Source organism: Hydra viridissima, unplaced genomic scaffold (assembly GCF_058129835.1).
Source record: "Hydra viridissima isolate aposymbiotic clone 2 unplaced genomic scaffold, HvirCarnegie_v1 scaffold_10, whole genome shotgun sequence".
Classification (NCBI taxonomy): domain Eukaryota; kingdom Metazoa; phylum Cnidaria; class Hydrozoa; order Anthoathecata; family Hydridae; genus Hydra; species Hydra viridissima.
The window spans coordinates 617,501-629,737 of record NW_028324309.1 but is presented as its reverse complement, the minus strand read 5'-3'; the positions used below and the strand labels follow the sequence as shown (position 1 = coordinate 629,737).

At 28.5% G+C, this 12,237-nt stretch overlaps 1 protein-coding gene and 1 long non-coding RNA gene across 5 annotated transcripts in view; one reads left to right on the top strand and one right to left on the bottom strand.

Moving 5' to 3' along the window:
- Positions 1–1,798: 1,798 nt before the first annotated feature.
- Positions 1,799–2,856, bottom strand: LOC149882495 (uncharacterized). 2 transcript variants are annotated; one of them, XR_016456183.1, is made up of 3 exons: positions 2,747–2,856; positions 2,059–2,146; positions 1,799–1,908 (listed from the first exon to the last, which is right to left on the bottom strand). It is a non-coding gene; the product is annotated as an uncharacterized LOC149882495 (long non-coding RNA). The 2 variants fall into 2 exon arrangements; XR_016456182.1 differs by lacking the exon at positions 2,747–2,856 and adding an exon at positions 2,315–2,433.
- A 406-nt stretch (positions 2,857–3,262) lies between these two features.
- Positions 3,263–12,237, top strand: part of LOC145192979 (E3 ubiquitin-protein ligase RNF31-like) — a 14,301-nt gene continuing 5,326 nt past the window's right edge. For all 3 annotated transcript variants that reach the window (XR_016456181.1, XM_090099649.1, XM_090099648.1), the window contains exons 1-12: positions 3,263–4,203; positions 4,695–5,265; positions 5,342–5,637; positions 6,089–6,310; positions 6,553–6,813; positions 7,099–7,168; positions 7,261–7,382; positions 7,468–7,668; positions 7,816–7,986; positions 9,182–9,295; positions 9,739–9,831; positions 12,087–12,201. Coding sequence is in view for 2 of the 3 variants with exons in the window: in XM_090099649.1 (XP_089955775.1) it covers positions 3,700–4,203; positions 4,695–5,265; positions 5,342–5,637; positions 6,089–6,310; positions 6,553–6,813; positions 7,099–7,168; positions 7,261–7,382; positions 7,468–7,668; positions 7,816–7,986; positions 9,182–9,295; positions 9,739–9,831; positions 12,087–12,201 (2,740 nt within the window). In the remaining variant the exon portion in view is untranslated. The remainder of the gene's footprint in view (positions 4,204–4,694; positions 5,266–5,341; positions 5,638–6,088; positions 6,311–6,552; positions 6,814–7,098; positions 7,169–7,260; positions 7,383–7,467; positions 7,669–7,815; positions 7,987–9,181; positions 9,296–9,738; positions 9,832–12,086; positions 12,202–12,237) is intronic.

Sequence of the window (12,237 nt, the reverse complement as noted above, 5' to 3'; positions counted from 1 at the left end):
TCTATAAAAGAATAATTACAAAACAACAAAAAACTGCTGTTTTAAATAAACATATCCTTAACTTGCACATTGATCTGAATATCAGGCTTTTATTACTTTTACAGTATACCCAATATAATAAATCATCACATTTGTAATAAACAATATTAATTACTTGAATTTAAATTATAGTCACATTTAGGTAACTTTTAACTTTAGAAATTATAATTTAACATACAAACACAACTTATCTAAAAACATCTATAACTTTGTAGTCCTAACATATTTTTAAGATCTAACATATTTTATTTGACGATAGCAATAATACACTTGAATTAATTAATTTTTGAAGCTAAACAAACCAACTTGTTATTTTCACATTTAACCAAAACATGACTGACTGCTATATGCTATATAGTATACCTATATAATATAGATAACACAGTAACACTACTTTTTTTTTTTCTGTTGAAAATAGACAAACTTGCAAAACACCAAACAATGTTTCGAATAAGCCTCGTAAAACTGTAAAACGTTTTCTTAATCCAGCAGCATTTTAATTTCAAATTAAATTTGAATACATAAAATTGTTTTTGCGATCAGCTACACTTTGATCAATTCATGATGTGTATACGCTTACTATGTTCAGACTTGAGATTAAAGTAGATGCAGACTGTTCTTATTTTAGCTGCTAAAATGATGTTCTAAAAATATTGTAAATTTTTCATTTGCATTAACATACCATATGTCATATAACTATTTAAAATAATTACTTCTAAACAAAATCAAATGTGGCAAGTGAAACTTTGTGTTAAAACTTAAACAGATTTATATCTCAGGAATAGATGGAAAATAATGCAATTACTATCTTCTTATTAACAACTTTTATCATCAGATCTGCCATTTGCAGTGAAATCACATTTTGACAAGGCGCATAATTTCACGCAATAAAAACTTTGAACGCCCGGAGAATGAAGATAGTTCAAAAATAAAGCTGGCGGAAAATGCAGATAGTCCAATTTTGTTTTACGCGGAGATTGCAGATAGATCAATTTTGTTTTTGGCGGAGATAGCAGATAGTCCGATTTTGCGCGGAGCCATCGACCTATCAAATCTATACATTCATATTTAACAAAAAATAGTACTTTATTTTTATTAAATATAAATGATTATATTTACCTAGTTAAAGTGTAAGTTCTTGTTAAACTTGAGGTTCCAAAATATTACATCCTTTTTGAGAATACTGCTCAGAAATGCCTTTATTGGTTCAACCAAATTTTTCTTAAGGAAAAAATTGGACAATTTACTAGATCTTTCTTCATACTTTTTTTGAATGATGGATTTCTTTTAGGCCTTCTAAAATTTTAGCTTTCGTATAAAAACACTTATAGAGTTTAGCTATGTTCTTAGGTTCGAATTTAAATGTTCCAAACCTATTCAACTTCGTACATTTTTTTTTTTTTTTTTGCAAAATTCGAAATTTGCACGGTAGAAATAGGAAAAACGTAGTAAAATACCCCCTAAAAGTCCCTTGACTTTTTAAGGGGTATTTGTCACTTGCCTATAATACAAAAAGGCTAAAGGTTGACCCTGGTGTATATTTTTCCTGATAATTTTATTTCAGGAAAAATATACACCAGGGTTTTATTTCACTTTTCATTACCTCAAGCACAGGCTACATCTTAACATTTGACTCTAACAAATCAGGAGATAATAACTTACTTGAGTTTAGGAAATAAAAACTTATAGATAAACATAAGGTAGTAAAATATTTTCTTTCTAAAACAAAATACAGTTAAAGATTGTCTTTTAAATTGCTTTAAAAAATTAGGTTTACTGGCCCTGCCATCAGTCTGATCCACCATGTGCTTTACATAACCTTGGATATATCAGCCTTTGTCAACTTCCAAAAGTTTTTCAAAGTATTTTCTAAAAATTAACAAAGGAGAAGCTGGATGAAAGAATGAAATTTAGCAAAACCCTATTGTGAGATTTAACACAATTATTTAATGTGATCAATTATTGGTAAAAAAAAAAAAAAAAAAAGATTCATTAGAATTTAATATTATCATTTCTTACCTTTGCGATGAAACAATCTGCTTAACACTCTGATCTCATTCCCATATATTGCATTTTGAAGAGTGCTTGATATTTATTTTTCATTGTCCTATGAGAAACAAGTATTAAAAAATTGTCAATATTAATCCAGCACCTTGTATTTTATACACATTATAATGTAGTTATCATATAATGAAGAAAAAAAATTTAATGGAATTCAAGGAAGAAATTTAAAAAATTTCTCTCTTATATTTGCATAGGTTTTATTTAGACCCACCACCAATTAAAACTTCAAGGTTGACTAAAGATAAATAATTGATGAAAAACATTTGGATTTTGCAACTTTTCCTTGTACTTTCAAAACTTGTCTTGTTTTTTATCATTATTACATTTGCTGATAAATGAAAATTTCACAAAACTTGTAGTAGTTATTGAAAAATCAACAACTTAGATGTATGTATGAATGCATGAATGTATGTATGTATTTATGTATCCATGTATGCATGCATGCATGTATGAATGTATGTATGTATGTATGTATGCATGTGTGCATGTATGCATGTATGTACTTCCAACATATACCAAGTATATTACACAGAAAATGAATAATAAAAATTAGAAAAGATTAAGTAAAACATTAAAATCATTTTCAAGTAAAAACCAAAAAAAAAAAGATAAACATAGCAACAAGACAACTGGTTTAACATACTTTCATGTAAAACTTTCAAACTAGAAAATGATTTTTGTTTTGCTTGAAACAGCTGCAAAATATTTAAAAATCTAAAATTTCGTGTCAAATAAAATCTAAATTAGATCACATGGTTTCACCCGACAAAAAAAATCATAATTACTCTTATCGGACTTTATTGCTCAAAGTGCAGTTAACGATGATTCCTTATTTTAGTCGTGTTAAGGACGACGCCGGAAGTTTATAAAAAACGTCGGATTTTCTAATCGTACCACAAATCATTAATTGTACAAGTGGATAATAACAATTATCGAAGTATACTAGACTGAACATTACTGGAAAATATGTGCATAGAGATCCTTTTGTTTATTTTTAAAGATATTCTCCTTTTTCAGAAAAGACAAAATCCGTCATAACCGATAACGTCGTAAAAAATTAATATTTCAATTTTTAACAGTTTTTGTCTGGTAACGTTCATTTTAGTGAATTGTTTGCCAAAAAAAGTTATGCTTAATAGAAATGTTTAGTGGTGCAACCGAACACTCATAAAAGCGAGACATGCCTTAAATCACCCGAGTGGCTTATGATATTGCCTTTAAACTAATTTTAAAAAAAAATTAAAACTGATCACGTGATTACACCCAACTTGTTGATAGGAATGAAGTTTCGTTTTTGATTTGCAATTTTCCTGAAAATTATTCTAAGAACGACACGCAAACATCCTCCAAAGTGTGCAAAGCGATCATCTTGGATACATCAATTGGTTTTTATCTTTATAAAACATATCGAGTGAACTTATTTTCAGGGGTTGTATTAGCTGCTGCTAATTAAAGAAAAAAAGAAAAAAAAAAAGAAACACTACTTTATTAATGTTTTTTTGTTGTTTTTTTTATGTTTATGTTATAGAAGTTAAACTCAGCGAGAATTCAAAAGCAGTTTTAGATATTTTACCAGATTTAGTAGCATTTCATTAAATGGATCCTCCACCCATTAAATCAAGGCCTATTGAGTCAAAATATAATTTACTCTCAAATGTTAAAAAACCTATACCAACGCCACGTGATAGAAAAAGTGAACAGTTTTCAAACAGCCAAACATCTGGAAACAATATTAACAAGATAAATAAAGAGTCTTCATATTTTAATAATTTAGAACCAAATTCTACAGACAAGTTCACCAGTTTTGAATTTAATAACACCTTTTATCCATCAATTTTAAATAATCAAGACGAGCTGAGACATGACACAAGGTTTATGAGTTTAACCTGTGATGAATTATATGGAAGATTTTCTATCCCAACTTCAGTTGAATATGAAAGTGGCTTGAGCAAATACCGCAAAGAGTTGCAGCAAATGGTGAAAAATAATGCACCTGCTGATGATAAATACCAAGTAGTGCACAACATATTAAAATTAGATCAATCAATAAACTCAAAGTATGTGGTTTTGGACATAGATTCTCTTCTAGACTCAAACAAGGTCATTTTTTAAATGCTTAATTTGTTGAAAGGTTTCACTCTCTTACACTTTTTTTTTGTTAAACAAATTTTTACGATCATAAAGGAAATAATGTAGCAGTTTAAATTCTTAATTGATCTTTTGGTGAGTTATTTTAAACTCTTATCTATATTCTATAACACGAAAGATCATATCAAAAATGGTTGTTGATAACTATATCAAAAAAACCTAACAGAGATTTGACTTTTTTAACTCTGACATCTAAACTTTTACTTAGATTAAAAAAAAAAAAAAAAGAAGAAAGAAAAACATGCTTCTAACTTCAAAAAAACATTTTGTCATCAATAAAAATCTTGTGATTTTTATATACATATGTTTTGTTTTGATATATATGTTGTATATTTATATGCTTTTTATAATACTTGCTAACCAAATATTTTAAATTAAATGATTTTTCTAATTTTAAAATTTTGGATAAAATTTCTTTTGATGTTTTATCACAATAATTTCAGGATGGTGATTTGTCCAAAATCCCTGATGCATTTAATGTCCTTGAAAAATACGCTGCTAATCTTTTAAAAGAAGAAACTGAGAGATATTTTTCTTGGAGAAAAATTACGACATATTCTTCAGTGTTTAAAAATACTATGAGATTTGTTAATGGTGTTGATAAAGTTATTGAAAGAATGGGATACATTAATAAAGATATATTACCTACTGGAGATATTTCGTCTTTTGTTTTTCCAGTAAATGCTACTCCCAATAAAGTAATACTAATGGATTTAGTAGTGGATTTACTGATTGCAAAGCATGAAATAGATTCTTTGTTAAATGGTAGTCATCCTTACTTTGAGAAACTAAGTTTGACAGGCACCATACCAGATGTTTACTTTACTCACTGTAATTCATTTAATAATAGGGATCGATCTTTTGAACAAAAAGATTCACTAGGTTATGATAGTCCAAGTATGGAGTTGGTTTTAAATCAACCAGGTCTAGTTAACATGTCATTGACAAGTGCTGATCCAAAAATACCTGTCATTTTTAACAGCAGCAGTAATGAAACATCATCTCAAAAACAAGGTAATAATGAGTGATTCTTAATACCTTTATCAATATTTATGAAAAAATTGTCATTTTAAAATTTTGATTATTTTAGGTCACTTTCAATGTCCAAATTGTAATTCTCAATTCCATACACAACCTAGATACTGCTCTAATTGTGGATATCAAACTGATGTTGGGAATCAAGATATTTTTAATAGGCAAAGTTTAGAAGTAGTTCAAACTGAACAGAAGCAACAGCACTCAAAAAACTCACTTTTGCAACAAAAATTTGAACCAGAAAACTTTAAAACATTTAAAGGATGGAATTGCAAACATTGTACATTTTTAAATGATTCCACTGTGTCAATTTGTCAGGCGTGTTATCGAACATCTTTTGATGAATATAAGGTATTGTGTTATTCTAAGTGTTCATAACAGCTCTTATTCAAATTGGTCCATTAGTATAAATGTTTTTATGTATAATATAAAGTTCCCCCTCCTCCTTTAAAATATTACTTATTATTTGTATACATCTTATGAAGTTTCTTTATATCATTTGTTTATACAGATTGTTTTGCAAGAACATAAAAAAGGAATTCCAATCACTATAATATTATAACATGTAGTGAATCTTTTTAGAAATTTTTTAACAAAAACATGTAGTTATACTTTTAAGCAATGTGATGTTGATCTTTTATGATGTGATGTGATGTTGATCTTACGTGATGTTGAATTAATGACATTTATATAGAACTTCTGTAATTTTTAAAATTTTTTCATCAAAGTAAAATTTTAGTTTTTTTAAAAGTTTTTTTTTTGTAATAGCTATAAAACCTTATAATAATTTTACTTTACTTAGTCTGAACTAATGGAACCTCAAAAAGCTGAAACCAAAACGCCACTCAACTATAAACAATCAGATAAAAAAGACCAAATCCAGAATTCAATCAGATATAGAGAATATATGCAGCAAGAAAAGGAAATGAGATTGAGGCAAGAAAAAGAGCAGCAACGTCAAATGGTGATCGCCACACAGAACAAAATGAAGCAAAATGCATTGAATGTGGCTAAAATCCTTCAGGCATGTTTTAAAAATACTTTTATTTTTGAATGGGTTAAAAAATTTTTATCAATTTTATTAACAACTAACAGGAAAACCTAGTGTTGCCCGGGTTTTTTTTAATTGCAATTTTGAGTTTTATCATCACATTAGGTTCTTTAAAAATTCTTTTTTTTTTTTAAATATATTAAATTTTCCATAAAAAAATATATAAAAAAAAAATCGCACATAAATTTTAAAAGTAAAACTTTTTCTTTCCTTAGATGGCCGAAAGAGAAGGATTTTCAATTCAGTTTTGTGAAATTGCCCTACTTTCTGTTGAAACCAATGAGTGGTCTCACATCAAGATGTGGATAAAAGAACAATTGCCTCGCTTAACAAATGAACTCATGGAATACAGTAAGCAAGCTTTTTCAGCACAAACACAAATACTCAGCAAAAAAGAAGCCCACCAATTTTTGTATGATTTTAATGTTGACTTGCGGTTGGCGTTTGAAGCTTTCAAAAAAAAAAGAGAAAAACAGGTCAGAGATGATAGTTCATTTCTTTTTAAATTTTCAATCCTTATTTTTACCCTTTTAAAATTATTATCTATTCCTTTTAAAATGTTATCTTCATTTGTATAAATCTAACTGCAAATAACACTTCATGCTGCATTAAATAACTTTTTAATGTGGGTATTTTGGTTCTGACAAAAAGTGGTTAAAATTTCTTTTAAAATTTCAAAAACATATTGCATAGACTTTTTTTTAATTATGCAAGTTTTAGTTAATATTTGTTGCATTTACTTATTATTGGTTTGTTGCTAGCTCAAAGATTTGATGGCAAAGTTCGGGGTTACTGAACTGGAAATACATAAAGCATTATTTGATTCAGAAGGTTTTATTTTTTGTTAAAACATTACTGAAGCTCATTTTGTTTAATTTCTTTACCTTTATTATAATGTTAACCGGACTACTAATTTTGTTTAGGCAACCAGTCCATTGCTGAAGGCTTCTTTTTCAGAAGCATCAATGCACACTGCATTAGGGATTCTTTGAACACAAACAAAGCTTTTATAGAAAAACTGAAAGACCCTAATATTCTAAAAGATGTAACATTAATTTTTATAAAATATAATTAAGATACTGCCATAAATTTTTTAAATTTATTTTTGAAAGAGTGTTTGACTTTTTCAGACTAAATGCTGCCTAATACTTGGAGAGCATCCAAAGCTCAGTTGGGGAAAAGCTGAAAATTGTTTAAAGTTAATAAATCTTAACACTTACAGTGTTGAAGACTGTCTAGAAGCTGTTGAAAACAATCTTTTTTACGATGATTGTATCAAGTTTTTGTCATGTCCATGCTGCATGTGTTACGAGGAGTGCCCTAGACACAAGGTATCTTTTGCGTTTCAAAAAGGAGGAATAAAGATGATGATGAACAAGAAAAATTCTTAATCTGTTAAAATTTGTTTAATGGAAAGTTTATTTGGCAATATTATATGGAAATGAATGAAATTTTATTTATTATTGTAACTTTTTTAGCTTACATCCAACATTCATTGCCAATGTCAATACTGTATTGACTGCTATGTACAATTTTTGGATGTGACAATCACTCAACAGCACATTCGTAATTTGGTTTGTGCTAACTGCCAATTACCAACTGAGGAAGCTGCAATTAAAACATGCTATTTTGAGATTCTAGACTCTCAGGTTAGTTTAAGTTTTTTGACTATGAAGTCTTTTTTGAATACTCCTCACTTCTTGGTCTTCTTGATGCTTAACATTTGAATGACCAGCAAAATGGTCCTTGGTGGATGCCATTAATTACATTTAAGTGGTATCTGCCACTAAAATATATACATGAAGCACACCTTTCATACCTGATTTTTATAACTAATTGATTAAAAATGTTTTACATAAGGTTGAACCTTTTGGTGGTTCTCAGTATAAATATATCAAAATCTTATATATCAGCATATGTTCATGCAACATCAAGTCTTCCATCAACTTACCATCTTAATGAATCAGACTCATGGTTTTGAAACGCAATTGATGTTTAATGTGTTTACATCATGTACAAGGATGGATATTTCTTTAATTACAGTTGTTGCATTTCAAAATGAAATCTTTTTTTGATCCAATGCTGATATAATTTCATGAGAAATGTTAAATCATGCTCTTTTGGCTGCAGATTTTGAAGCATTCACTCTTTTCTCCAACTCATTTATTGTGACTTATGTTCTTTCTCATCACATTAACATCAGTTTCTTTTGTAGCACTCAGAGCAGACAAATGGATTTCCAACAATTCAGGATCACAACTCAGGAATGCCGATCATAATATCAAATCCACCTTCAAATCTCTCTATGAATGCATTCTCATTAATATGTGCAGCAGTTGTCTGATTTTTGTGATTCTGTAGATTTTTCCATTCTTTAAATATCAATTCTGATTTGCTTTAAACAGTATTCTATTTGTTGTCCAAAAAGCAAATAAAACTTTGATGTCCATTTGACTAGCATCATGAACTGTCAAGTTAGGGGAGATGCATCAAGTAACCATAGGCCTAACAATGTGAAGGCAACTTTGTACCAAGAAATTCCAGCTTGTTAAATTGAAATATTTAAATTTTACACTAAAACAATCAGTAGTTTGATGATAGTTTATTGAATTGACATGTGATATACATTTGCATAACTTTATCAATTAGGACCACCCCTAAATATTGCTAAAATGTTTGGCAGACATGTTTCAATTAATCCAACAAACTTTACTGATATTAGAAGATGATTTTAAACTTTCATTTTTGAGTGCCAGCCTAAGGAAAACTATTATGATTTAAATTTTCATGTTTTTTCTGATATTTTTCCTAACCTTTTCTACTTTTTTTTTTTTTAATTTTCAGTTTCGCCATTACGTATCAAGCAACAAACTTACACCTGAATGTTACTCCTTGTTTCAAGAAAAACTACGTGATTTTACTTTAGTAAGCAATGAAAAGTTCAGATGGTGCGCTCATGTAAGTTGAACAAATAACAATGATTACTTTAACGTGATTGATATTCTTTATGTTGATAAAATGAACGTAAGTCCACTATTAAGGAGATAATGACCTTTTTGATTTAAAGCATTCCTTTTTATTTCTGAATGCCTGAGAAAATATTACTTTTGGCTTAGCATCAAAATCCTGCTTACTACTTATAAACAAGATGCAACATATTTCTTATGTAAAGAAGTAAAATGGTACTAATTACTTTTTTACATACAAAATGAAATTCATTTAGAGAAAATTTAAAGAAAATTTAAAGAAAATTTACTGCTAAAGAAGTATATATAGCAATATATTTTAACTTAAAATTTGTTATTAACTTTATTTGAATATCATATATTTGAATAACAATATTTATTTGTTTCTAATAAATTGTTCAATTATTAGGAAGCACATTTTTGAAAATTATTTAGTGTCCTAGCTATGGTTTTCTCTGGGAAAATGATGATATAAGGATGCAGTGCAATAAATGCAACCTTTTCACTTGCTTTTTATGTAAAGAAAAGGTTAACAATATTTTTGTTATTTTTGATATTTTTATTTTTAAATGTTTTTGTTAATATTTTGATTTTAAAAAATCTAGGTTTATGAAATTTGAAATCAACATTTAAAAAGGCGCTTTAAACCTAATCTAATTAATTTTATATATCTAGATGATATCATCTAGATATCTAGATATCATCTAGATATCTAGATATCATCTAGATATCTAGATATCATCTAGATATCTAGATATCATCTAGATATCTAGATATCATCTAGATATCTAGATATCATCTAGATATCTAGATATCATCTAGATATCTAGATATCATCCAGATATTTAGATATCATCTAGATATCTAGATATCATCTAGATATCTAGATATCATCTAGATATCTAGATATCATCTAGATATCTAGATATCATCTAGATATCTAGATATCATCTAGATATCTAGATATCATCTAGATATCTAGATATCATCTAGATATCTAGATATCATCTAGATATCTAGATATCATCTAGATATCATCTAGATATCATCTAGATATCATCTAGATATCTAGATATCATTTAGATATCTAGATATCATCTAGATATCTAGATATCATCTAGATATCTAGATATCATCTAGATATCTAGATATCATCTAGATATCTAGATATCATCTAGATATCTAGATATCATCTAGATATCTAGATATCATCTAGATATCTAGATATCATCTAGATATCTAGATATCGTCTAGATATCTAGATATCATCTAGATATCTAGATATCATCTAGATATCTAGATATCATCTAGATATCTAGATATCATCTAGATATCTAGAATTTTATTTTTTTTGTCAAATATGCACTGATATTGTCTATACACATTTACCAGTTTTACAGCATCGTTTTTTTCCTATCAAAAAATTATCCAAAATGGAAAAGAAGTGGTAGCCAGTGGGGACTGGGGACTAGGTCTGATGAGTATGGGGGATGATTAAGAAGTTCCAACTTCAATTCCTGCAGTCTTGCCACAGTCATTTATTTGAGTATGTCATATAATATTATCATGCAATATGATTGGATGTTGCAGCATATTTCCTCTTTTGTTTCTGTTATTCATTCAGGTCATGTGGAACTCACTTATCCAACTTCTTCATTTTACCAGCTAAATGAGTAAATTTAAATTGTTTGTTAACACTAAACTTCAATGCTAATTTGTAAGTAATCGGAGATGGGTCAGATTTAACAGCCACCTTTAGATCATCACCTTTGATTCTGGGAGACCACATGGTTTATATATGAGGTCAAAGTTACTTGTGTAAATTTGGTAACAATTTTATACTATTTGGTGTGTAGTAACACTAGAGCACAAACTTCATTTTTGGCAACATTATTGTGTTATGAAAACATTTTTTTGACTATTTAAAAAGTAATGATTCCACAATAACTAAAAAAGTTAAAGATATTTTTATCAGAGTAATTGCTGCTTCTAAATGGTATGGTGTACTGACATAAATCAAGAAGGAGCAGAGAAATAACAAGCCTTTTCGTTCCTCAGAAACGCATCTATTTTCGAATAAAACATCACAACTCTGACATTCCATTATGGGCATAACCAATAATAAAGATGGAGTAAAAGAAATTAAAAAGTTTGAAAATTTTAAAAATTGAAAACTTATGAAAAGATTAACACATTTTGTTAAATTTTTTTTATTTTTTTAAAACAAATGTTGTATTATTGTCACTTATATCATTCTCCCTCTGTTGAACTATGAGCAGCCATATCATTTACTGATGATGTAAGAACCATATCATATAATGATGATGTAAGAGAGTCCTATTATTACACACTGCTGTACTATGAGCCACCATATTAATCACTAAGGATTAAGAGAGTCCAACGTGGTATCTCGATAATTTACAGTTAAGCTTTGACACAAGACTTTATTATGCTTTATTATTAGTACTGCTAAAAATAGTCAAGAGCACACTGTCTGTGTTCACACTGTGAACTGTGATTGAACTGTTATGCACCCGTTTTATTGGGCTGATTATTTAAGTTATTGGAATTTATAAGAACGACGTTTGATCCTATTTTTGTATATTTTTTGTTTACACAATTCAAAATGTATCTTCGATTGCTATAAACTAGCTCAAAAAGTTGATGAAAGGAAATTCAAAGAACTCGAACATGATTTTACAAGTTTTCAGTTGTTTTTGTGTTGTTTTCATTTTATTTTATTTTTTTTTGTTATTGTTTTCGTGTTCAAACTTTTTTTTCAGTGGTTGCCACAACATGACGGCATCTCATGCGAGAAATTTTCGGAATGGAAAATTGCAAACGATCCAGAGCTGCAAACAGCTTGTGCTGCTGATATGCTATCCAAAAATGGAATAGGTCTCTGTATTATACGAGTTATATTGAGTTTATAAG